This window comes from Apiospora phragmitis (assembly GCF_038363925.1).
Source record: "Apiospora phragmitis strain CBS 135458 chromosome Unknown utg000013l:1.0-2965645.0:1.0-2969333.0, whole genome shotgun sequence".
NCBI classification, from domain to species: domain Eukaryota; kingdom Fungi; phylum Ascomycota; class Sordariomycetes; order Amphisphaeriales; family Apiosporaceae; genus Apiospora; species Apiospora phragmitis.
The window spans coordinates 336,248-358,045 of NW_027117413.1; the positions used below are offsets into that span (position 1 = coordinate 336,248).

At 53.8% G+C, this 21,798-nt stretch overlaps 7 protein-coding genes across 7 annotated transcripts; 2 read left to right on the forward strand and 5 right to left on the reverse strand.

Annotated features, from left to right (window-relative positions):
• Positions 1 to 212: 212 nt before the first annotated feature.
• Positions 213 to 749, reverse strand: PG994_013852 (uncharacterized protein; the record flags this gene model as incomplete). Its single annotated transcript, XM_066865261.1, has 3 exons — positions 213 to 311; positions 409 to 558; positions 639 to 749. The coding sequence occupies 3 exons, from the start codon at positions 747 to 749 to the stop codon at positions 213 to 215; spliced, it is 360 nt and encodes a 119-aa protein (XP_066708390.1).
• A 1,799-nt stretch (positions 750 to 2,548) lies between these two features.
• Positions 2,549 to 3,702, forward strand: PG994_013853 (uncharacterized protein; the record flags this gene model as incomplete). Its single annotated transcript, XM_066865262.1, has 2 exons — positions 2,549 to 3,134; positions 3,203 to 3,702. 2 exons carry the CDS (start codon positions 2,549 to 2,551, stop codon positions 3,700 to 3,702), a joined length of 1,086 nt encoding a protein of 361 aa, XP_066708391.1.
• Positions 3,703 to 5,215: 1,513 nt separating this feature from the next.
• On the forward strand, positions 5,216 to 6,439 carry PG994_013854 (proteasome component PRE6; the record flags this gene model as incomplete). The annotated part of the gene is made up of 5 exons (XM_066865263.1): positions 5,216 to 5,246; positions 5,318 to 5,324; positions 5,382 to 5,434; positions 5,536 to 5,923; positions 6,022 to 6,439. The coding sequence occupies 5 exons, from the start codon at positions 5,216 to 5,218 to the stop codon at positions 6,437 to 6,439; spliced, it is 897 nt and encodes a 298-aa protein (XP_066708392.1).
• Positions 6,440 to 6,802: 363 nt separating this feature from the next.
• On the reverse strand, positions 6,803 to 7,323 carry PG994_013855 (zinc finger protein; the record flags this gene model as incomplete). Its single annotated transcript, XM_066865264.1, has 2 exons — positions 6,803 to 7,187; positions 7,319 to 7,323. The coding sequence occupies 2 exons, from the start codon at positions 7,321 to 7,323 to the stop codon at positions 6,803 to 6,805; spliced, it is 390 nt and encodes a 129-aa protein (XP_066708393.1).
• A 526-nt stretch (positions 7,324 to 7,849) lies between these two features.
• On the reverse strand, positions 7,850 to 8,871 carry PG994_013856 (NAD(P)-binding protein; the record flags this gene model as incomplete). The annotated part of the gene is made up of 3 exons (XM_066865265.1): positions 7,850 to 7,970; positions 8,130 to 8,584; positions 8,749 to 8,871. The coding sequence occupies 3 exons, from the start codon at positions 8,869 to 8,871 to the stop codon at positions 7,850 to 7,852; spliced, it is 699 nt and encodes a 232-aa protein (XP_066708394.1).
• Positions 8,872 to 12,198: 3,327 nt separating this feature from the next.
• PG994_013857 (CDP-alcohol phosphatidyltransferase) lies at positions 12,199 to 14,003 on the reverse strand (the record flags this gene model as incomplete). The annotated part of the gene is made up of 4 exons (XM_066865266.1): positions 12,199 to 12,298; positions 12,416 to 12,632; positions 12,822 to 13,165; positions 13,465 to 14,003. 4 exons carry the CDS (start codon positions 14,001 to 14,003, stop codon positions 12,199 to 12,201), a joined length of 1,200 nt encoding a protein of 399 aa, XP_066708395.1.
• A 1,851-nt stretch (positions 14,004 to 15,854) lies between these two features.
• Positions 15,855 to 17,456, reverse strand: PG994_013858 (uncharacterized protein; the record flags this gene model as incomplete). The annotated part of the gene is made up of 1 exon (XM_066865267.1): positions 15,855 to 17,456. One exon carries the CDS (start codon positions 17,454 to 17,456, stop codon positions 15,855 to 15,857), a length of 1,602 nt encoding a protein of 533 aa, XP_066708396.1.
• Between the last annotated feature and the right edge of the window lie 4,342 nt (positions 17,457 to 21,798).

The following is a 21,798-nucleotide window of genomic DNA, read 5'->3' on the forward strand; positions in this document are numbered from 1 at the left end:
TGTACAACTCTATTTGGCTCCGCCGTACCAAAATCGCTGTCTTGGGCAGGAATGCCTGCATCATACTGCATGTTGCGAAGAACAAGTGCGGTGCCTGTCAAGACCGCCTTGGATTCGGGGAGGAACTCCAGTCCTGCCATACCGCTATTTGTCCCTTTCCAAGCGTTCCGAAATCAGATGTTTCCTCGTGTTCTTCCACGCCAGCCATGCTCTCAACGACCATACTTCTGGAACTCCCAGTCTCTGTTGTCCAAGGGGCACACCTGACGCGCCTTGAGCCAACGTGAGATGCAATGAAAGTGGAAAGCGTGCTAGCAGAAAGGCGGGTTGTTAGTTTTGGGTGTCGGGAACTGGAGCAAGATCACGAGAAAGTCCACTCTTCGTAGATTCTTCTGATAAAGTACTCACGTTGCAAATACCCCAAGCCACTGTGCACTCCTCGCTTGTAGCCGATGCCTGGTTGGCTTGGCACTCGATGCAAAGGTCCATGATGTGGTTTCGGCAGATGGCGCAGTTGTCCACCACGATATCCCACGCCCAAAGCGCGACGGCGTTCCACTAATCATGAAGTCATTCAAGTCAGTTTACAAAAGCTCGATTGGAGGCAGAGCCAGCAGCAGCAGCAGTAAACCTCGTACCTTCTTAACCTCAAATCGCTTCTTTCCCTCGCCCTTGGCATCAGCCTCGCCGGACTTTGCCTTCTTGGCGATGGCGGTGCTGGGTGCATCGGTCATATCGACGTCGGCCATGTTGCTGGTATGGTTGGAAGCTGTAGGAGGGGGCCGCCAACTAGGTGGATAGAAGGGAGTCGCCCGGGGATTCAAGCTCTACTGATTCCCTATCTTTTCGAGTTGAGAAGAGAATACCGTGGGAGATCTGGGTTTAGGATACGCCAACTTTGGTCGTTTGCGTATCGCCGGTCGGTGTCGGAAGGGTGGACTTATGTATGAGAGAGTGAAATTGGATAAAGAGGTAGGCAGTAATAAGTTTGCCTTTTCCAGTCCAAAGGTGCAACAAGGTCGCAAAAATCGAGGGCTACCAGAATACACCGAGATTTTTTGGAATGGAAGAATCCAACGGTCAGCTTCGTCGGTACAATTTCTGGATTGTTGCGTATGATGTGCAATGAATGCTAAAAGAGACGCAAGTGGTGGCCTGAAAGGTGTTCGAGCTCAGTACATTTCGAGGTTGCAGTTGAGCTGCCTGCCGATATGCGCTAGGTAGCAATGTTGCCCCTCCTTCTGCTCCCACTTCCTACTCCAGCCATCAATCCGACGCATGCTCACGCAGGTCAAGATAAGGCTGCAATCAATTGGTGGAAGATCCACCTATCATTCCAATCATTATCACCAATCCCAATCCCAACAACCACCTATGTAGATCCAGCTCTCAAGGTCGGTGCCAGATGAGGAGGCCCAACACTATGACTTCTTATATTTCGTCTACTTCCTCATCAGCACGTTGCTTTTCGGCGAAGCTGCTGCTTCACTTATCCGTCACCACTCCCTAGGATGTTCCGCTTTCTTGCCAGCTGCCTGGAGTTTTGACGATTCCGTAGGTACCCAACCATGCTACCTGAGCTAGGTATTCAAGGCCCATGGCTGTAGGGAATCTAGGCTATTCCTGCCTCCATCATGGAGACGGAAGTTTTATATAGTGGTCAGGCTATTCAAGGCGAATATTGCATTCTCATATCCGTTCTGAAACCTCTTGACCTCAACTCGAACCGTGCTTTCTATGTTCTGCCTGGTAAACCCTGGGACATGCACTCTCCATACATGTATTAGGATCTGACACCTAGCAGCAACTGTCGTCATTTCTTTGGAGTCGCCTTGGCTGAATCGCCTGACTGCCTGGGCTAAGGTTAGCTGCCACTTAGGCCCCCCTGGCTGGTCTCGAAGCAAGTACTGCCTCACCAAACAAGGGCGAAGAAAGGCTGGCAAAGACACAAAAGATACTTCCATGTTATCGCACCCGACGGCGAACAGCGACCAGCAGCATTGAATGGAGCGACTCCACCATTCTTCCCAACTCAGCCGCTGTTTCCTTGATTCCCCCTTCTGTGCCACCCGCCATCGTCAAGTTTCTTCCTCTTTCCCATACTCATCAACAACAAATATGAGCCAATCCAGCTTGCGACCGCAACCCATTCAGACAAATTCGCAAATCGCACATCGTCCGCCAAGCTAATCCCGGCTCTATCCTCTCCTCTCCGAACACTGCCAGAAGCCGAAAGACACTCACCTTTCTCCCGACAACTTCTTCTGGCATCTTTCAATCTCTCGGTTGCCTCTCGTCTTTGTCGCATTGCGCAACACAAGTCTTGATCATCAACCACCCCGCAATCCGCATTGACTGCGACCCCTGACACTGTCTCGACCTCAACCATCTCTTCAAAGTCTTCCTAGGCTTTTACAATTTCAACGAGTCGAGCCCTTTCTTCTTCTTTTCTAAGACAATTCGGTCTTTACATTATTTTTTCCCTATTTCAATCCAGCTGGATACATGTCACCTTCACAACAACAAATATCACAGCGTCCATTATATCATGCACTCATCACCGCATCCAAAGAACACGCCTGGCCGGCGCCGCCCTGGTCGTAACGGCAATTCGCAAAAGAACTATGCGTCGGAGAACGACGCGGCAAGCTATCGCCAAGGTTACTCCGACAGTCCCAGCACCCCTCAGAGACTAGCCGCTGGCGACGCTTTGGCCGCGCCGAATTCACAGACGACGAACGGGAAGCAGCGAAAGCATTCGCACAAGGGCCGCAATAAGAATGGAGCGGCGTCTCCAGGTCTTGCCCACGCAAACAGCGTCAAACAGGAGCGTCAAAGTCCGTCTTTTCCTCCTAGCCAGATTCCCGCCTTCGCCGGCGCAACCTTCCACCACTCGCCGGCCCCTTCTGCGCTGCCTATCCCCAGCTTCCTCGTCAGAACTGCTTCTGCTCCGGACTCTCCGAGCCAGAAGAAGCCAGCAACGACGGGGCCAAGCCAGGAGCCTTCACCTCCGACTACTGATTCGGAAGAAGACGGCTTAGGTAGCCCTCTTCCGCCTGTCGCGCGCAATGAAGAATCTCCTTTGGAAATCTTCTTCAAGGCCCAGCGAGCGGAGAAGTCGCGCACTGCCCGCCGTGCAAGCTCTTCCAACATCACTGCCATTCCTCCAGGCCCGTTTTCTCCACCGCATGATTCACCCAAGGAATGCCAGACGGTGCCCAGGGCGGCTGCGCTTCCCCTCAAAAGCGCCCTACTGTCGCACGAATGCCATCTTCGGGCATTTCGTCTACCGAACTGGACGGCACTCCTGGGAAATCCCTTGGGCCAGCATTCTCGACTCCTTACTCGGAACGTATCAAGGCCGCACGAACCCATAGCGGCCCTGCCCAAACCACCCCAACAAACGCCCGTAACAACTTGGACGCAGATCGTAGCGATGCATTGAAGCGATACCTGTTCTCTGGCGGCAACGGGGGTATGCAACGGCCCCAGACGCCACCTCGTCAGCAGCCCGCTTCAGCCGGAGCTACCCAAACGCCTCCCAAGCTCCCTCGTGGCATGTTCCCAGCCTCTGTGCTGAACGGCGGCAGCGTCAAGGCTCAGCAGATGCAGAGCCCACCCTCCAACTCTCCGTCGACGGAGCAGATGCGATTCATGGAGGATTCACTTCGGCGGGTGCTGAAGTTGGATTCCGCCGCATAATCGAAATTCTCGGCGCACCACGTTCGCAACGGGGGCTCCCGTCGCGTATGCAGCGATTGTGCCGCTTTCCTTTGTCCAAAGGCGTTTCGCATGGTGCCACGGCGTTTTGTGGTCTTTTCGCCAGGGATCGGACTAGATTTGGTCCCGGTGGGTAGCGCCATGGCGGAATGCGTTTTCCTTTATTTGGTTTGATTTAAAAGGGTGTTCCTGGGGGTTCGGGCCCTGTGTGGCCTGCTCTGCGTCTTTCTGGACCGACGGAGTCTGTTGAGCTACGATACCTATGGTTGATCATGATTTGGCATTTTGGCATCTTGGAGCTCTGGGAAGAGATATCAGCCACTTACATTATTGTTTTTCTCTCATTCGGTAATGTATTACAGAGCGCATTGGAGAATTTGATTCTCAGCAGCGACGCTGGGCCCTTTTAGAGCGTTCAACGGAGCTTTGGGCTTATCAGACGGCGGAATTTGGTCTTTGATATTCTCATCAAGGCGCCACTTGTCTCTATCTTCTGAGTACCGCTCTCAGGCACAGCATCGACGGCGCAGCATTGGTATGCATCAAATCTGGTGTTCATGGCGGCGGGAATCAACGGGATGGACTGTTGACTGCCCGTCGAGGGGATCCTGGTTTACTAGCATCTATGGGATCATGACTTTCACGTCTTGGGCTGCATTCGCGAAGGCCTGGTACGCTTTTAGTACCGGTTGGTATGGATACGCCCGGGGTTAAAGGCGATCATGGTTTGGCGTGAGGGTGGAGGGTGTTATCTATGTGACGGGCCCTACGAGCAGCGAAGTTTATATCGGGGGCAGGACACAAGGAAAGAAAAAGAAAAAAGAGGTGAAATATTTTGGTGATGTACAATCGCATGGTCAACACTTGTAACGGGTTACTAGACACGGATAGACTATGCTTCAATACAGCCGACCAAGCTTGCTTGGCCGGGTATATCATCATCACTGAATCCCCCGATATATGAGTGTAGTGATATGTATGAGGTTTGATTGGTATGACGACCTGATTCAGTGGCCTCGGCGTGGAAAGTCATTCACAATTCTACTCTTATGTAGGAGCCAAGTAGTACGCTCCGGGTTCTTGTACTGAGCATCTATGAAGCTGGCCTGCCTGTATCACTTATACGAGACCCGGGTTCTTCAGATTATGTGAAGGCAAACCAACCTATCTTTGAACTTACTTTCGGATGCATTATATGTGGCTGGACTGTATAAATGGTGTGGCTGAGTTGTCAGACACATCGCATTGAATGTGGCTGGAGCTAACCCGCTAGTGGGGGAGGATGAGCTCCCAGGCTGGAGTGCACCCGCAGCTGCGAGCTTCGTCAACCTGGCAGCCTTGCTTGCCCTGTGCCTGTACCTCATGCCCCCAAGACCAAACAAGCTGAACGACGTCGACGAAAGATCCAAGATACCCAACACGCCACGCACAATTCCATCGTCAACCCCAAACTCACGAGCACCATTTACCAACCCGCTCTCAGTGCATTGCAATCATGGCGTCGGGTTACGATAGAGCACTTTCAGGTAAGCTTGGGCCGGCTCTTGTCCCTCTCTCTCTCTAAGCATCTCAAGCTAATACGTACCCATCATCGCAGTCTTCAGGTATGCGTTGCAATGAAGCCGGCCCGACCATGAACCGACTCTGACCTTTCTTTACAGTCCCGATGGACACGTCTTCCAGGTCGAATATGCCGGCGAAGCTGTCAAGCGAGGTACGCATCGATACTATTTACATCCCACCCCCAGTTGCTCGTCCGTCCGTTCGTTTTGCATCATCGTCACTTCTAACACGACGTCTCTTGCTGCTATGTAGGAACCTGCGCGGTCGGAGTCAAGGGTAGCGACATCGTGGTCCTGGGCTGCGAGAAGCGGTCGGCCATGAAGCTGCAGGACACTCGCATCACGCCCTCCAAGATCGGCCTACTCGACACGCACGTCTGCCTGGCGTTCGCGGGCCTCAACGCCGACGCCCGCATCCTGGTCGACAAGGCCCGCCTCGAGGCCCAGTCGCACCGCCTCACCGTCGAGGACCCCGTCTCCATCGAGTACATCACCAAGTACGTCGCCGGCGTGCAGCAGCGCTACACGCAGAGCGGTGGCGTGCGGCCCTTCGGCATCAGCACCATGATCGTGGGGTTCGACAAGGGCAGCAAGGTCCCCCGGCTGTATCAGACGGAGCCCAGCGGTATCTACTCTGCATGGTACGTCTACAACCCCAGTCTTTGGTTTACCTTTTTTTACCATAGCTCCTGGGGCTCTTCCTCGTGTGCAGCATAGCGGAAACTAACCATACGAACAGGAAAGCAAATGCCATCGGGCGCTCCAGCAAGACGGTACGCGAGTTCCTAGAGCGAAACTACAAGGAGGATATGAACCGCGAGGCCACGATCCGACTGGCCATCAAGTCATTACTAGAGGTGGTGCAGACTGGCGCCAAGAACATCGAGATTGCCATCATGGCGCCCGGCAAGACGGTCGAGATGCTGCCCGTGGAGGACATTGAGAACTATGTCAAGACCATCGAGGAGGAGAAGCAAGAGGAGGCTGCAAAGAAGAAGACCGGCCGGACACCGGGACAAGGTAGCGCTACCATTTTGACGAGAGGGCAGCGGCGAGTAATGATGACGATGATGATACATTCATTAGTGGCCAGCTGGACTATCCAGGAAGAAACGGGTGTTGCTCCGAGGTTCCCGGGCTGGTGGGGGAACCGGTAGACAGAGCCATAGAGTGACGGGTCCTATTCACGAACTTGTACACTATCAGCAAGACACCCGAATGCATCAACGGTTGCCTTGTCAAATCACACGTTTCGAGCAACTTCCCGTGTTCCTTTTCTCCTGCCAATGCGTCGTCTCCGTGAAATCTATATAGTGGTATCATACTCCCCATCGCCATCAATGTCCTCGGTGCGCTTAGTTTATGTGGCCTTTTGATTTATTGCCCCTGTTGGCTGGGTCTTATCCTTCAGGCACTAGATATTTGGTCGTCGTTCGTCAAGTATCATCATATGCCTCGCCGGTATATACATTATTAGCCATCTCTCCCCTCTTCTCTGTGTCTTTTGTCTTGATCCGGCTTCAACCCAGCCGGTCGGCCTCCTTGTCGATGTCGAAGACGGTGCGCATGCCCAGGCTGTCCCCGCCCTGCTTGCCGTCCTTGACGCGGTCGTCCTTAAGCATGCGGTTGTCGACGCGGGCGTCCTCGCCCTCGACCTTGAGGGCGGGCTTGGGCGTGACGGCCTCGAGCACGAAGTGGTTGTCGCAGTGGGGGCAGTACTCGTCGGCGTCCTCGAACTCCTGGGCGTCCTTGCGGAAGCACTTGCGACACTTCTTGCAGGCGAAGACGAGCTCCAGCGTCTGCTTCAGGGGGTGCGACTCCTGCTCGTGGTGGCAGTCGGCGCAGTCGAACCACTTCCGGCAGCACGGGCTGCGGATGCTCACTTGGGCGTTGAGGATGTGTTTGCTATTGGGCGAGGCAAAGTCAGTAGGGGCAGGTTGGTTTGGCAGATCGGCCGCGGGGGGGCGGTAGGTATCTAAGCAGCTGGGTGGTGTAGTCGGGTAGAGAGGACCGTTAGGATAGGAGGGGCGGCGTACCACATGGCGCGTTCCCGGGCACGTTCTTCTTTGACCGATGTTCGGATGTTGGTGTCGTCTTCCACTCTTCAGCAGGAAGATATAGCAGGATGATCGTCGCCCAAAGAGAAGGTAGATTGGTTGTCTTGTCGATTCGTTGGTGTTGACTCTTCACCCACTCAAAAAAGAGTAGCGTGGGGTGGAGTGGCGTGTTAGTGAAGTTGCCCCTGCAGCTGCTTAATTAATAAGCTTGGGTCCCCCTGTTAGGTTAGCATCCCGCCATTCCCAGGAGACTCTACCCTCTCTCGTCCTCAGCAACACCAGTTTTCTACACATGGGCTGATGTAACCCCCTGGGCTACGGATGACTGGACAATCGCCCCTACGAGATATCGGCAAGCGTGAATGGATGCAACATGTGAATTACGAGGAGCCAGCTATAGATCGACGACGAGGTTGCCATCATACGACCCAGCCGCCATCTACTGGAAGGTTCTGGCCCGAAATGAAAGAAGAGTAGTCACTCAGCTAGAACAAGATAGGCTTGGCCTGCTCATGAGCCTCTGCAATCCCGTCCCTGGATCGTAACGGCCGCCACGCCCGGTATCTCGGTCACTCCGCCCTCCTTGAGCCGTTCCAGCGCCCCATCATACATGAGCGTCGCAGTATGGCCCCTAAAGCAGTTGGAATCTGGTCAGCATTTTTGGCGCTTTTGTTAGTCAACCGACACCCCTGCCTCTCTTGCCAAAAGCAAGGCAAGCAACTCAAGTGCCGCATAGAAGCAAGATCCTCTCTGTTAATACAGCGAGGGAAAGGGGGAGACAGCAACTTACGGGCCAGTCGCGTTGACCCGGATGCCCTTGGGCCCCCACTCCTTCGCCGCCGCGCGCGTCAGCCCGAGCACGCCGTGCTTCGCGGCCGTGTAGGGGGCGTAGCACTCCATGCCCACGGTGCCGAGGATGCTGCCGACGTTGACCAGGGTGGCGCCGGCCTCCATGCGGCGCAGCTCGGCGCGCATGCTGTAGAAGACGCCCGTGAGATTGGCGTCCAGGACGGTCTGCCACGTCGACGCGCGCATCTCGGTGAGGGGCACGGCCTCGGGCGCCTTGAGCGACGCCGCGTTGACCGCCCCGTCCAGCTTCTTCCGACCGTCGCCTGGACCCACGCCTCCACCTGCGCCTCGTCCGCGATGTCCAGCTGGTACGACATGCCGACGCCAGCTCTGCTTCCACGCGCGCCAGCCGCTCGGCGTCTCGCCCGCAGATGGACACGTACGCGCCGAAGGTCGCTAGCGCTAATGCCGTTGAGCAGCCCTGTGCGTGATTGGTAAGTATGTACGTAGAATTGGACGCCATTATGAACTAGGCTTCCTGCCGCTGGAAACCCCTATGCATGCTACGGGACTGTCTGTTCACCAACAGAGATGTTTCAGCCTGAAGAGGCAGTACGTACCATGCCAGAGGAACCACCCGTGATGGCGTAGACCTTCCCCCTCAGGCTTGCCTCGAGGGGTATGGCCTCCGGTATGAGGTTGGGGGCATTGGTGCTCGGAGGTGCAGTATCGTCGTTTGGCATCTTGGTGTGTACGTGGAATATCTCAAGCTCCTGAATGCGAGGAGGCGGCGTACAGGCAAGTTCTGAAGTGGTCACATCTTGTCCCCATGCGCATAGCCTGTACCCCCTAGAACGACGGGATTCCCACCCGAGGTTGTGCGAAGGGCGGGGAAGCATGTCTGCAGGCTCCTGGATCTGGGTGCTCGCATTTGGCTGTCGAAGATCTTGGCATTCAACGGTCAGCCCTACCCGAACGGAAAGGATCAACGCTCATGTTGCTGTAGACGAGGCTCCAATGTTATAGAGTCGCATTGACCTCGTATAAATACCTTGGCGTATTGGACAATCCCCTTGCTCAAGTATTTCCCTTACTCCAACAGCGACAAAGACACACGTTCTATGGCCGAATTACCCCTTTCCTCATCATATACCATACCGCAGGCCTAGTTCTAACAGCTTTCGACTCGGAAGGAATCCTAGTATCGATAGGCTTCGAATTCGTTTCCTCATTAGCCCCCCTTACCCTTCCATTTCTATACAAATACGGATATTGCTATAGAAAACCTCTAGCTTGTCATTTGATTGAAATGACTTCTCGAGTTAATACACATCGTCATCTTACTTGGACTCATAGCCCTTGAAACTTCAGCCTTGACAACAAAAGATCCCTTTCTGAGTTATTTGGCCTAACACGAAGTCATGGCGCCACAGAACCATTCCTGGGTGTAGCCGGTCTAGCCCACCTCTCGACGGGCTCGTGTTCAACTCTGTCGACCCGGAGGACTACTCGAACACCGTGTACCGTGCCGACTACGGGTTCACCATTGTTGTTTTCGTTGTGTTCATGATCCGATTGTATACCCGCGTCTACGTTGTTACGCGTGGGCTGCTTACGGACGACTACCTTGTCATCATTGCGACGGTTCTCTCGGTCGGTTCCATTATTGCCACTGTACCGGAGGCACCGAGTCCCTAATGTGACAATTATTTGCTCGAGGAACAACCTATCTATCCTCTTGACGGCGAAAACGCTACTTGGGTATATTCGGCACTTTCCGTAAATGATCAACAGGTCGCTTTGGCCAACCAAGACACTATATCCAGCAGGATAAAAACTATACTAATGATAATAAACGCCCCCTGATTGGTACAGTACGACACGATCTAGTCATTGCAGCGCTACCGCGTACTTGTATCTGCACACGGGCTCTTCGCTTTGAGCTAACAACCGAATGTTGTAAATCAGGTAGTCAGGTTGGTCGGAAGAAGCGAACAGACACCCGCCGTAGGGAACGATGGCTTCAAGGAGGAAGACTGGGTATGGGAATTCGTGGGGGGCAACACCCTGGAGAAGACTACCGTTGGCCAACGACGAAGAATGGGGAGCAGCGAGCGCGATATGCTCGACCGTGGCCGGGCACCGAAATTGCCACCAAACTGGCGTGGCGCACTGAACTCAGATGCGCTAAAGTCGTCACCCACCAGAATATAGCCAAGTCTAAGAGACGGATTTCTTAACAAATCAACTGATAACCGTCTTTGGTAGTATAGTGGTCAGTATGCGAGCTTGTCATTCAAAGCGAACGACTAGAAACGCTCGAGACCGGGGTTCAATTCCCCGCCAGAGAGTTGTTTTTTGGGTATTTTCCATAATAACATCACATATCTTCCCGACGTTCGAGTTACGTTTTTAGTATGTCACTTTTACATGTGCGAACTATTTGTTTTGACAGTGTCGCTGTTCAGTTGTCGTTAAATTCTCATCCACGTTACAACTTCTAGGTGTGTGTGACTGCAGACCCTATTCTAGTATATGATGGATGAGATCTTGAATTATCGTAGCAGTCAGTGTACGTTGTCCGTTCGCTCTCCAAAGAAAATTGCGTGTATGCCTCTATTTTCTTTCCTGTCGGGAGAGTTGAAGCAAATGATTGTATAGATCATGGCGCTTTATAAACAAATAACTCGAGTATCTTGATTTACCGCTATCCAAGGTTAGGCACTACGCCGAGAAAATATGACGACACCATTGCTTCCCTTGGATAAGGTAGCACGGTGGCCTCCTGTGCATGTAGTGATGCACAAGCCCAAGTGTGAGAGCCACCCGTGCAAGAGAAACACCGAGAGCAGATAGGCACCAACAGATATGGAGGCAACGCTCATTCGAACCAGAGCAAAGCCGGCACCTACAGTCAACAGGGCCAAGGAGCGCAAATCGAAGTTCAGGCTAGATCCCCTCACCCTCCCTTATCGAATCCATGGATTATATATAGTATGGGTACACGGCGAAGAGAAGGAAAATAGTGCCATAGGGGCCCTGATCCAGGCACGTATCAAGATTGTATAGGGAAGGAAATATTTGCGCGGAACGATCCATTCTATTCAAAACAGCAAAAACCCACGCTTTTGTGTTACGCAAGAGAAGACGCTCTCAGATGAACTCGTGATGATGAAGCAGCTCCCCCCCGGCCCCCTCCCCACCTCGAAAGGGAATGCAATTGATGAGAACGTATTCAACAAACTACTTACCCACGCAGACATAGTCGGCAAGAGAGTTGGGCGACAGAGTGGTTCTGGATCCACGGGAGGCGCCGCAGTAACAAGCCAGGCGGAAGAGCCAGTTTCCTCCATATAATTATTCCCTGGAAAGAAAAAGAGAGAATGCCTTCCCAGAAACCTTAATCGCAGGAAGCTGAGTTCAAGACGCACCTGGCCCAGTGTCAGGGGCGTTTGATTCTGCTGGATTACTTACCTGGCAGCCAACTTGGTACTGAGCCGGGTACTTCCAGAGTCAAAGTGATCTCCCCTTGCCCTCCTAATTCACGCCATTGAGGTGAGTCATTATGCAGTGTCATGCATACCAATTTGCACACGGTGTGACATGCCACTCCGGTAATCGGTCCTGAAACCGGCTGTTGTAGATAAGGGGGGTATAGATGCCCTACTTGAGGGCACATTTGGGTGGCAGAGGCCGGAGTCGACTGGCCAAGTAGGGGTAAACCCCTTCGCTGAATATGATGATACGACAGACAGTCAAGGAGCCCCAGGATGTCAGAGACACAAGAGGCCAAATCGAATGGCTCGCTTAAGCCGACGAACGTGTATCCAAGCCGGCGTGACTTTAGAGCTTGTAAATAGAAAGCGACAAGTTCGACATGATTGATGGGATACTATTCAGAATTGACCGGTTTCCATGTTCGCTGTGCCAGTATGCTACTCTCCATTATGCAGGCTTACAGAGTGGACTGATGATACAAGATACCTTACGGTACAGTCCAGTCATTCCTGAAGTCCCATCTCCAACAGGGCCACGCCTCAACAAGGGACTAGATCAGGTTACCTTCCCCATTACTGTTTTTTGGCCTTACTGTCCGAGAGGATCTTGACCGCGTCCTTGCTGAACACGTAGCTAAGACCACTCCACACGGTTGTAGCGGCCACAGTGTACCTGGGAAACGATGTTAGCACGGGTTCATACATTATCATGATTGACTTGTAGCAGAGTCGTATTCGCCAGACTGACTGCAGCCGGCTAAGGCGAACAGCGAGGCATCGGAAAACTTACTGCAAACCAGTTAACGCCACCGCAACATCCATTGTTAGCAGTGGCGAAACGGTAGTAGCGCCCATGAGGGCTAGCTGCAAGAACGTGTTGTACTTGCTGATCGTCGTGGGCCGAACCTCCGCCGACGGGAGGGAGAAGTCCCAGTACCGCATGAAGGTCTTGGGCGGTGGAAGAGAGATCCAACGGTAGTAGATGGCCGCGATACCTAAGCCGACGTCTCGGCCCAAGATGATACCAGCTAGCCAAACTGCAATGCAAGAAGAGACATTAGCTCATAACCGATACCTCGAAAAACATCTGCATAGGCAATGGGACGGATTGGATGGAAGAGAAAGACAGGATGGGTTGACAGAAGCATGAAGCGCCAACATGAAAGTCAGAAGCCGGGGAGGGGTCGAAAACTTACCAGGAAGAGCTCCCTTGGTGGCCAAGCAGACGGTCAAGATGGTCATGAGGATCTTGTCGGCCATGGGATCAATGACGCTGCCTACCACCGATTGCAGCTTCCAGCGCCGGGCGATCCAGCCATCGAGGAGATCCGAAACACCGGCGTAGACGAACAACCCGAGAGTCCAGGCATGTGCATCGTGGAGAATGGCGTAGCCGATGAAAGGGGCGGCAATCAGGCGACTGGCGGTGAGAAGATTCGGTATTGTGTAGATGTCTTCATGCGCTGTCAGGGATGGGATGGGAAGCACCTTTCGGAGGCCGCTAGGAGCAGGCTTCGGGTCGACTGGAGGAGGTGCAGGTCTGTTGCATCGGGATTAGCAAGGATATAACACAACCTCGACTTGACTTCTGGCGATGCATGAGAGCCAGGCCCGTTGCGGACGACAGTTCCAGCGAGTCGACGTCAACAGGAAGATCAACAACGTTCGACTGAACAGGGGTCGCCCTCCCCCCATGGGACTGCGACCAAGGTTGAGTTGCCGCCTCGATGCGCGTCGCCTCACACTCAAATGCATCCCTGGCGAAGGTTGAGGTGAATGGAGCATCTGCGCGCCACCAGCCGGTAACAGAGCGGAGAGCGGGGAGGGGACCGAACTCACTCATCACGACCATGATTGCCCCCCTGTCGCTGTAACCGTCGGCTTTGGGACGATAAGCTTCTGAAGGAGCTTTGCAACGCCGTCCCAAGTCGACTTGACCCGTGACAGTGCAGTGTCCCCGCTATGCAGGACGAGCGCGAGGGAGACGGTGACAAAGCCACGGCACCGCTGTAGTAGCTACGCCTACCGATGCTGGTGCTGGTGCTGTTGATATTGCATCGGCTGCGGACCGCGGGGTTCGACTCATTGGTCCGAAGTGTGGTGGCCAGTGTGGTGCCAAGAGGCTGGCCGTGGTGGTGGTGGTGGTGCAGCGGCAGCAGCAGCCTCTGCTGGCCACGGGCAGGGGTATGCAAGGACCTCCGGGCGAGATTTAGCATGGGCGTTCGTCCCACGGATGCGGCAGCAGCAGCTGGTGCAAGAGTCGTGGTGCGCGAACTCAAAGAGGATGGGCCGAAACCTAGCAGCATCGGAGCTTCAACGGTCGTGCGGATCGCATTGGCGCCGCGACTGCTGCTGGCCAGGAAGAGCCGAGAACTCATCGTGATTCGTCCGCTCTGCGCTCGTTTTCACATGTAGCAGCAGCAGCAGAACGAGAAGAAACAAACGACGATTGCCGGACTTCCCTCTCCCCCAAAAAGCAGAGAGTACAGCAGGCCACAGGTCGGGAAGTGACTCGCGCGATAGACAGCAACGCGAGGTACGACGTAACGTGCAGTCGATGCGAGCTGAAGTGGGCTAGTTCTGGCTGAAGATGACGTAAGAAGGAAGAGAGCCCCGAGCTTGTGACGCGGGAAGCTTAGGTAAAGTAGATATGGTAACCGATCCGCCCCAAAGGTGGGTGGGTGTGTGGACAGGCAGAGAGAGCTGTGCTGTGGTACTGTAACCTAGCCAAGACAGACACGAGGGATGTCGCGTGCCTGAAGACCAAAGCTTGTTCTGTGTCTGGGTGAGGGTGAGAGGGTGAGTGCGTCGAGGCCTTTTGCGGGACGACGATAATTCAATCCCTCTCGGGGGTTTCGTCCCTCTTTCCTCAGGTACAAGTCAACAACAGGCCTCACCTCATGCCAAAGGCCTCGCAAAGCTGCTGTTGATGGGGCTTCCGGCGGCGAATGCTAGATAGAACCGATGGATGGATTTGATTGATGAATGGTGGTTGATTGCAGCTGTTTCGCGTCACAGTTTGCGAAGAATTTGTTCAGCACCGTGTTAACCCAATCAACCCGATGCTGCTGCTGCTGCTGGCGACTTCCGTGGTGGCCCGGCCAGTAGCCCGGCCTATCTTTTGGCGTGCCCCTCTACTGCTGCTGCTGCTACTGCCGCTGCATTGGCCCGTTCGCTTGTTCATCTCAGATTTGCTTATGCCAGATGCACCCCATAGCACCCACACTCGCTCATCCGGGTAAGCACGACGAGGTATCGGTTATGTAGTACTATAGTGGTATCGGAGCCTAGAGCATTCAACGACATGATTAATTCGCCTGCGTAAGCGCGCGGAAGCTTCACCGAATTGGATCCAAGTATGGACAGTCGTGTTTATGATAGAAGTACAACACAGAGCTGCAAACCGGTACAGATATAAGGTTAACCTACATTTGATCCAAATGACCTGATCAATCAATCAAATGCATGTTTTGACTTTGGTATGCCACAGTGTCCTTACCACTATGTACCTACTGGCATGGAACCAATACCCGCGCTATCCATCCAGTACGCAAAGGACGGCAACACGCTATGGCCGCCCCTCAACATTGCACCGGACTGACCATCGGTTCAACGCTAGCATCACCCACCATCCAAGAGTAGTCTCGCCTTTTTTTAATGTTAGACTTCCCGTCTCATCCTCAACGGACAAGGTAAGATAGACAGAAGTTAGCTGAGGTCGTTAGTAGTCCAATATGTCAATCTTCATGAACCACGTAGTACTGACATTTCACATGATAATCCCTTGATCCATACCGTCGTGGAAACATACACATGCAAGAACGAGCCAGCAGGACATCAGACTGAGCCGACAGCTACAACGAGTAGAGACGGGTAACATGGCACTGCTGCATTATGTTCTATGGAGTATGTCTGCTTTCCTAACTATCGCACCATGTGTGCCGCTTAACAGTACAGGCGTTATGGATAATTCCTAGCGACCAAACTGTGATATGGAGTGAACGCCTCTTTTGGGCCAAGAACAGCGTGACCGATACAAACCTCCTCCTGTATGCCCAACCCGAGTGAACTACAATATCAAGGCCAAACACCAAAGACGCCCAGAGATCCTTTCCACCGAACCGCTGATGCTGCCAGCCAAACTATGCGCCGTGAAATCAGAACGTTTGGTCTTAAAACCTCTTTCCTTGGGGGCTTCCCGGCCTACCCCCTTTCATTCCCATACCTTCCTAGGGTATCGATTGTGAGTGTGGCCCGCGGGCGCTGTATCCCGTGTCGTGCCCCGGGTATGAGCTATAGTGACCGCCGTCGCTGAGCTCGGCGCTGTTAACTGACGAGCTGAGGTCCATGCCATTAAGGGCAGATGGCGTGTTGTCGTCGCTGGCCGACTCGAAGGAGCCCAGGCCTTGTTGCGATTGCAAGGCCGATTCGTAGTCGCCTGTTGCTTGGGCTGTGCTAGTGGAGTCGAACATGGGATTCGCCTGTGTGTCATACGACGTATTCTGATGCTGAGAAGAGCTGCTTTCGTACGAGGCCGCATGTCTAGCACTGCTGTCGTACATGGCCCCATGCTGGGATGATGCCGCCGATGCCGCCGGGGAGTCGTACATCGACTGCCCGCTGAATGAACTGTGGCCCATCCCATGGCCATCTATCATGCTGCTGCTGGGCATGCCGCTGCTCGGCACGACTGGCGTGCTGCTCAGATGGCTTCTGCCCAACGACGACATCGATCCGTAGCTTCCATGCCCGCTGCCGTTGGTGTCGTAGCCGTTATTAGCGATCGTACTATGTCGCCGAGAGGGCATTTGCATCGAGGGAAAGTTCGGTGCCTGTGTTGGCATCCGAGAAGCCTCGTAGGTGTAGCCGGGGGGTGGGTGAGGAAAGGAAACCGGCTGCGGTGGTGGTAACGTGTGAGGGGTCACGGCGTACGAGTTGGGCTGCATAGGGTAACCCGTAGGCCATCCCTGGTGGTAGCCGTGATGCACATTAGGCACCGACATGGATCGAGACCCAGCGGCATAGGGGTTCATGTCGGGGGGTATCATTTGGCCCTGGGCGATGAGCACTCTCATCCGATCGTCCATGATCAGTTCGTGATCGTCAACCGGAGCTCGGAAGTTCCCGGCCGATATCAAGGCAGCCCTTGGTGTTATATGCTGCAGTTCGGGGGACTCGAGCGGCGTGCGCAGTTTCTTGTTGACCACGTCGTCGAGGTTGTAATAGGAGACCAAGTGATGTTGCATTCCCTTATACTGCACACTGATCGTCTTCTTGACTAGACCGTCCGGCTTGAACTGGTAACTGTCGACAAGAGATCCGACCAAGGCTCTCTCGGCATCCTTGTTGCTGCCCGAAGCATCTGTATACTGAGAGGCCAGGCCGCTCATGTTCATACCACTGAAGCCGACCGAGCTCGCCCTCGAATTCGAAGTAGGCTTTGATACCCCGTTGCTGTCCTTGTTCGCCGTCTTCTTCATGGCACGCTTCTTCTCGCCCGGCTGGAAAGGCTTGTCGAGTTCGCGGTACAGCAGGAAATTGCCCAGTATGCGACTTGGGCTCCAGGGGACTCCATCCGTCCAGCGCTTTATGCCACTCGAATGCTCCTCGTAGATGAAGACGTTGCCGCTACGGATGAGGTTCGCTCGCTCTCGGTCGTGCGGACGGCGAGGTACGTGGGATATGTGTCCAGTGAGACAGGCCTCGAATAGGACGAGGGCGTCCATCGTCGAGCTGATGTAGCCGATGAATGTCGGCTGCAACGTGGCTCCAGCCGATGTGTGGTGATGGTGGTGAGCCATCGTTGCTCCTCCCGGCACTCTGTCCGACATGATGGGCAGCTCGCAAGATAGGAGTCGAATGCTGCCACGACGGACTTGGTTTGGCCAGAGTTCACTCTGCAGGCGCTGTTCAGAGGAACTTTAGAGGTGGACAGCAGGCTGTATCTATCCAAAGCTTCCCGCACGAGGTTTGAGTAAAAGGCGTTTCTCTTTTGTGACAAGCGAAAGTATATACCTTTAAAGGATGGCCGGCTCGAGTTTCTGGAAAGGCAAGTCGGAGAGCAAGAAGATGATGGTTCCAAAAGTCCCAGCACCAGGTTCAAACCCCCACACTGGTACGTTCCTAGGAAGCCCAAGAGGAATTAAAGTGCCGAGCCGTCGAAAGTCAAGTTGTGATGTGAAACGTAGGCTAAAGTGCGAAGGAAAGATGTATACCAGGCCGTTTCAATAAAGATTTTTTTTGTACGTGTGTCCGGTCTTATATCAGAGACCTGGGACCTGGACCCAACGAGCACGGAACTTTGGGGGCCAAGCCGCAAGTAGGGGAGAGGCAGATAAGGTCTGCTTATGGAGAAAGAGATGCAGGTGATTTCCTGGTCAGATGCTGGCGTACCGGTGGATACGACCAATATAACTGTCCGTCCGGTTCGTGAGCTGGTATCCTCTGATCTCTTGTGGTCGACTCCAGCACGCTGGTGAGCGAGATTTTCCCTCTTCTGCCCACGGTCTATCCAGCGGGTAAGACTGGACGATGGGGGGTGGAAACTGCGCGGCGAATCCACGCACAGCGAAACCCAATCGCGTCACTTCCTCTCCAAGGAGCTTGTGTCCCCAGAGATGCCCTGGGATGATGGACCGAAAGCACAGGCGACGCGCGGGGTTCTCTGGTGCAAGGCACACAAACTTCGCAAGGTACTTGGAAGGACTCGGAGCACGGTTGCCACCGTAGGCACTTTAAGGTTTCGTCCGGCTCTAAATGTCTTGCAGCTTGTACATGTCCCCCTTCCTATCCGACAGTGGGAGGATGGCAGTACCGAGAGCGCGCACACTGTTTCCTAACCTGAGAACTACACTTGGAGCCGAGTGTTGCGGATGCCATAGGCGTTTTAAGCTTTGCGAGGCTCAGGGGAGATGACACCAACGGGAGTCCGTTCAAGAGTGCTACCGATGTGATCCGATAGCTGTGGTCCTATGGTAGTGGAAGGGGATGGTGCTTTGTGACTGGTGTCCTTTTGTCAAGAAAGCCGACAGGTCCACGATAGCTCCGGGATCCGATTATGGGCATCCGAGCATGTAGTAGTACTGGTTCGAAAGGGTAGGCGAGCGTAGCGCTGGGGGAATATTGACTCGATGGTGGCTAATGCACCTTGTCTGATGATGGGCTATCCAGCGAGAAGACCGTCCACTGTGTCTTTGATCCAAGGGCTCTTTCCTCGTGAGGTCTGAGATGCAAGGTAAGTCAAGTTATCCGGTTCAAGCCAAGTACGGCGATTACTGAGCCTTTGGAGGGGTTCTGAGTCGATTAGAAGTGTCTTCTGGCGTGGTTGTGTGTCTGGATGTGGAGACCCAGAAGGTTGAGGCTGCTTTTCGCGGACCCAGAAAAGGTGAGCACGAGGCGTTCCAGCCTAGAGTGAGGTGTGGTAGTGGTGTACACGTCGTAATCGAGTAACTTCACGGTCCCTGAGAATAGGTAGGGTAGATCGCGGCTTACACGTGGAGCGGTTCTTCTACACCGTACAATAGCAGCCACGGCCAAACCTAATGGCAGGCCCCGACCAGGAGAGGAGGAGGAGGAGTATGTGGGTGAGTGAGCGGGTGGAAAGGTGAGTGAGTAAGACGCAGTCGCGCAGTGGTGGTTGAGCTCTCAGTCAGTACCCTGGTCCGGACTATGCGCATGTACGTGTGGATATTGGATGTGTGTACTCTGGGGGAAGGAGGTATGTCTGGAAGGCAATGATGGGTATGGGGCGCGCCAGATAGTCGCGCTGAGGTCCGAAGGATGCGTTGGCTGACGACTTGACTTGGCTTGGATATGTCAGTGGAGGTTGCGCAAAGACGTTCCTGTTCCTGCACCCTCAGGGCTGTTGGGATGGAAGGGCACGAGAAGATTCAAAGGAAAAAGGCTCGTTTAGTGCGACACAGCACAGCAAGTAGACCAGCGGGCAGCCACGACCCAATAGTAAGTACAAAATTGTTACACTCAAACGAAGAGAACGAAGAAGGAAAGAGAAAGGCGATAGAGGAAAAGGGAGTCGTCAGTGTTAATAGTAGCCGCCCATTTTTACGATGGAGGAGGAGGAGGAGGTTGCTGGGATGTCCAGGCAGTGCAAGATGGATGGATTATTCTTTTGCATACCACCACGGCCTTCCTCGCCTACCTACCTTACCTAATTGTACTCGCACTACCATTGCAATTCATTGGCAGGGCAGGTACCTACCGTAGAGATCCAATGTCACCACACCCCCATGCTCAACACAGCAATTCATTGAATGGGTTGATGAATCAATCAATCAATTGATCAATCAAACCAATGTACATTTGATCTACCTTAGCAGCAGCACCTCACGAGCCCTGCTGGTGGATCTGACGTAGCATGGAATGGAGGGAGCTGCTGCGGTATGCCGACAAATACTCGACCCCTACGCTACAACATGCTCTCTCGGGGAATCCTTTGATGCCTCCTCCCAGCTCTCGGCTTCCATTCAATTGAGCCGTCTACCCTGTAAGTTGGACTGTTAGCCAGCTAGCAGGGACCACCAGCGACCCTAGCAGCATTTTACTTGACTGCGGGTGGGGACCTGGTATGAGTCTTAGGAGGGTCCTCCTGGGTACCTGCCCTGCGATGGGCGAGCTTGGGGCCAAAGTGGGCCTCCTTTTTTCTTTCTTTAGGTACTTGTTAGACTCTCGTCTCAACATGGAGGAGGGAGCAGGGGAACAGGGAAACAGAAAAAGAAAAGACTGATGGAGACTTGACAAGAACTGCCCCGAATAGGCATGATATAAGTGCCTCTCTTTCTCTCGCCTCCCATTCGCTCGTAGGCAGTGGGCGTGTCATGGTATGCAGATCATCTCTCTCCCCCAACATCATCGTGCCAGGTGACTTCAAACAGCATGCATATATCGCCTAGGGCTTGTACCAACCCCCAACTGCTTCCCTCTCCCACTCTCTAGGGACGTGGTGGTGAGTGGTGTATGAGATTGCGCGACTCCTTCCCTGGCACACCATGCGCTAACCGCTCTTCCTGCTGGCTTTAAGCATCGGGGAGAGACACCTGGCGAGTATATGTCTGTGTGGACAGGACAGGCACGTGTAGCAGTATGCGTGGAGAGAGAGAGAGACATAGTGCTCAGTTGCGGCCCAGTGTAACTACTACCTAGATAGGCCGAAGACGGAGCGAATGTGAAAACGAGATGAGTGCACGACTTGTTGGAGAAAGCACTGACTTTGTGACATGGATATACCTATGCACTTCCACGGTCGTCCGACTGATCTAAACTTGGATTGTGAGGAGGGGCTCCAGTGTAATAGAAAGTACGATGGGATGGGATCATCGATGCGCGCCTTGCGACTGGGACAATGCGGCAATACCAAGAAATGTGCCCCCCTATGGGATGGGCAGTGTCACTCGGCCGGTCTCATGAAACCCATCAACTTCCATCTGGGAAAACACCGAGTTCATGTGCATTCTTGGCAATGCTTGGGGATATTCACAGGAGGTACTGCCGCACTCGTCACGGCTTGTCGATGTTGGGGGTCCTACGGAACCAGCCGAGTACGATGTTTGGGGTTCTATCAGGCGAAAAAAAAGGAAGGCATTTCTATGCGAGCAATCTAGGACATATAGAGAAGCGGGATATTAGTCTTGCTTCCTGGGCCGCTACGAATCGGCGAATTCTTCCTTGTAGTCCCCGGGGCTTCGCGGCGAATGTTATGTAGCATTCGGCACAGGGTCACTGTTTCGTTTCAACCTGAAGTCCACCGCCAGTAGGCCTGTACGGAATAAGGCTGAGAAGCCTACGGCTGCCCGTGTATGGCAGAGGTAAGGGTGCCAGCATGGGGCGGACGGAGTGTACTGTACCTACGGGGGAAGAGGGGGCCAGAGTCGTTCGTATGTACCTGGCCTACGTACCTATTGGTGCCCAGGAAAACCTAATCGACCAGTTGATGCCAAGAGAAAGTCCCTAGTGGCATTGGATTGAATAGATACGCCAGGTCTTGGCTGAGTATCTTTGTACGTACATAGTGATGGGCTATAGTGGACGAATAGTGTATATACCCCGTGTCAGAGCTGCCTATCAATCAATGTCCGACGCTGCCGCGCTAGATGATCGTGCGCCGACATGCCGTTTCTCTGGTGTTTAATAGTGCATGAGCGGGTCGCATGGGAGTAA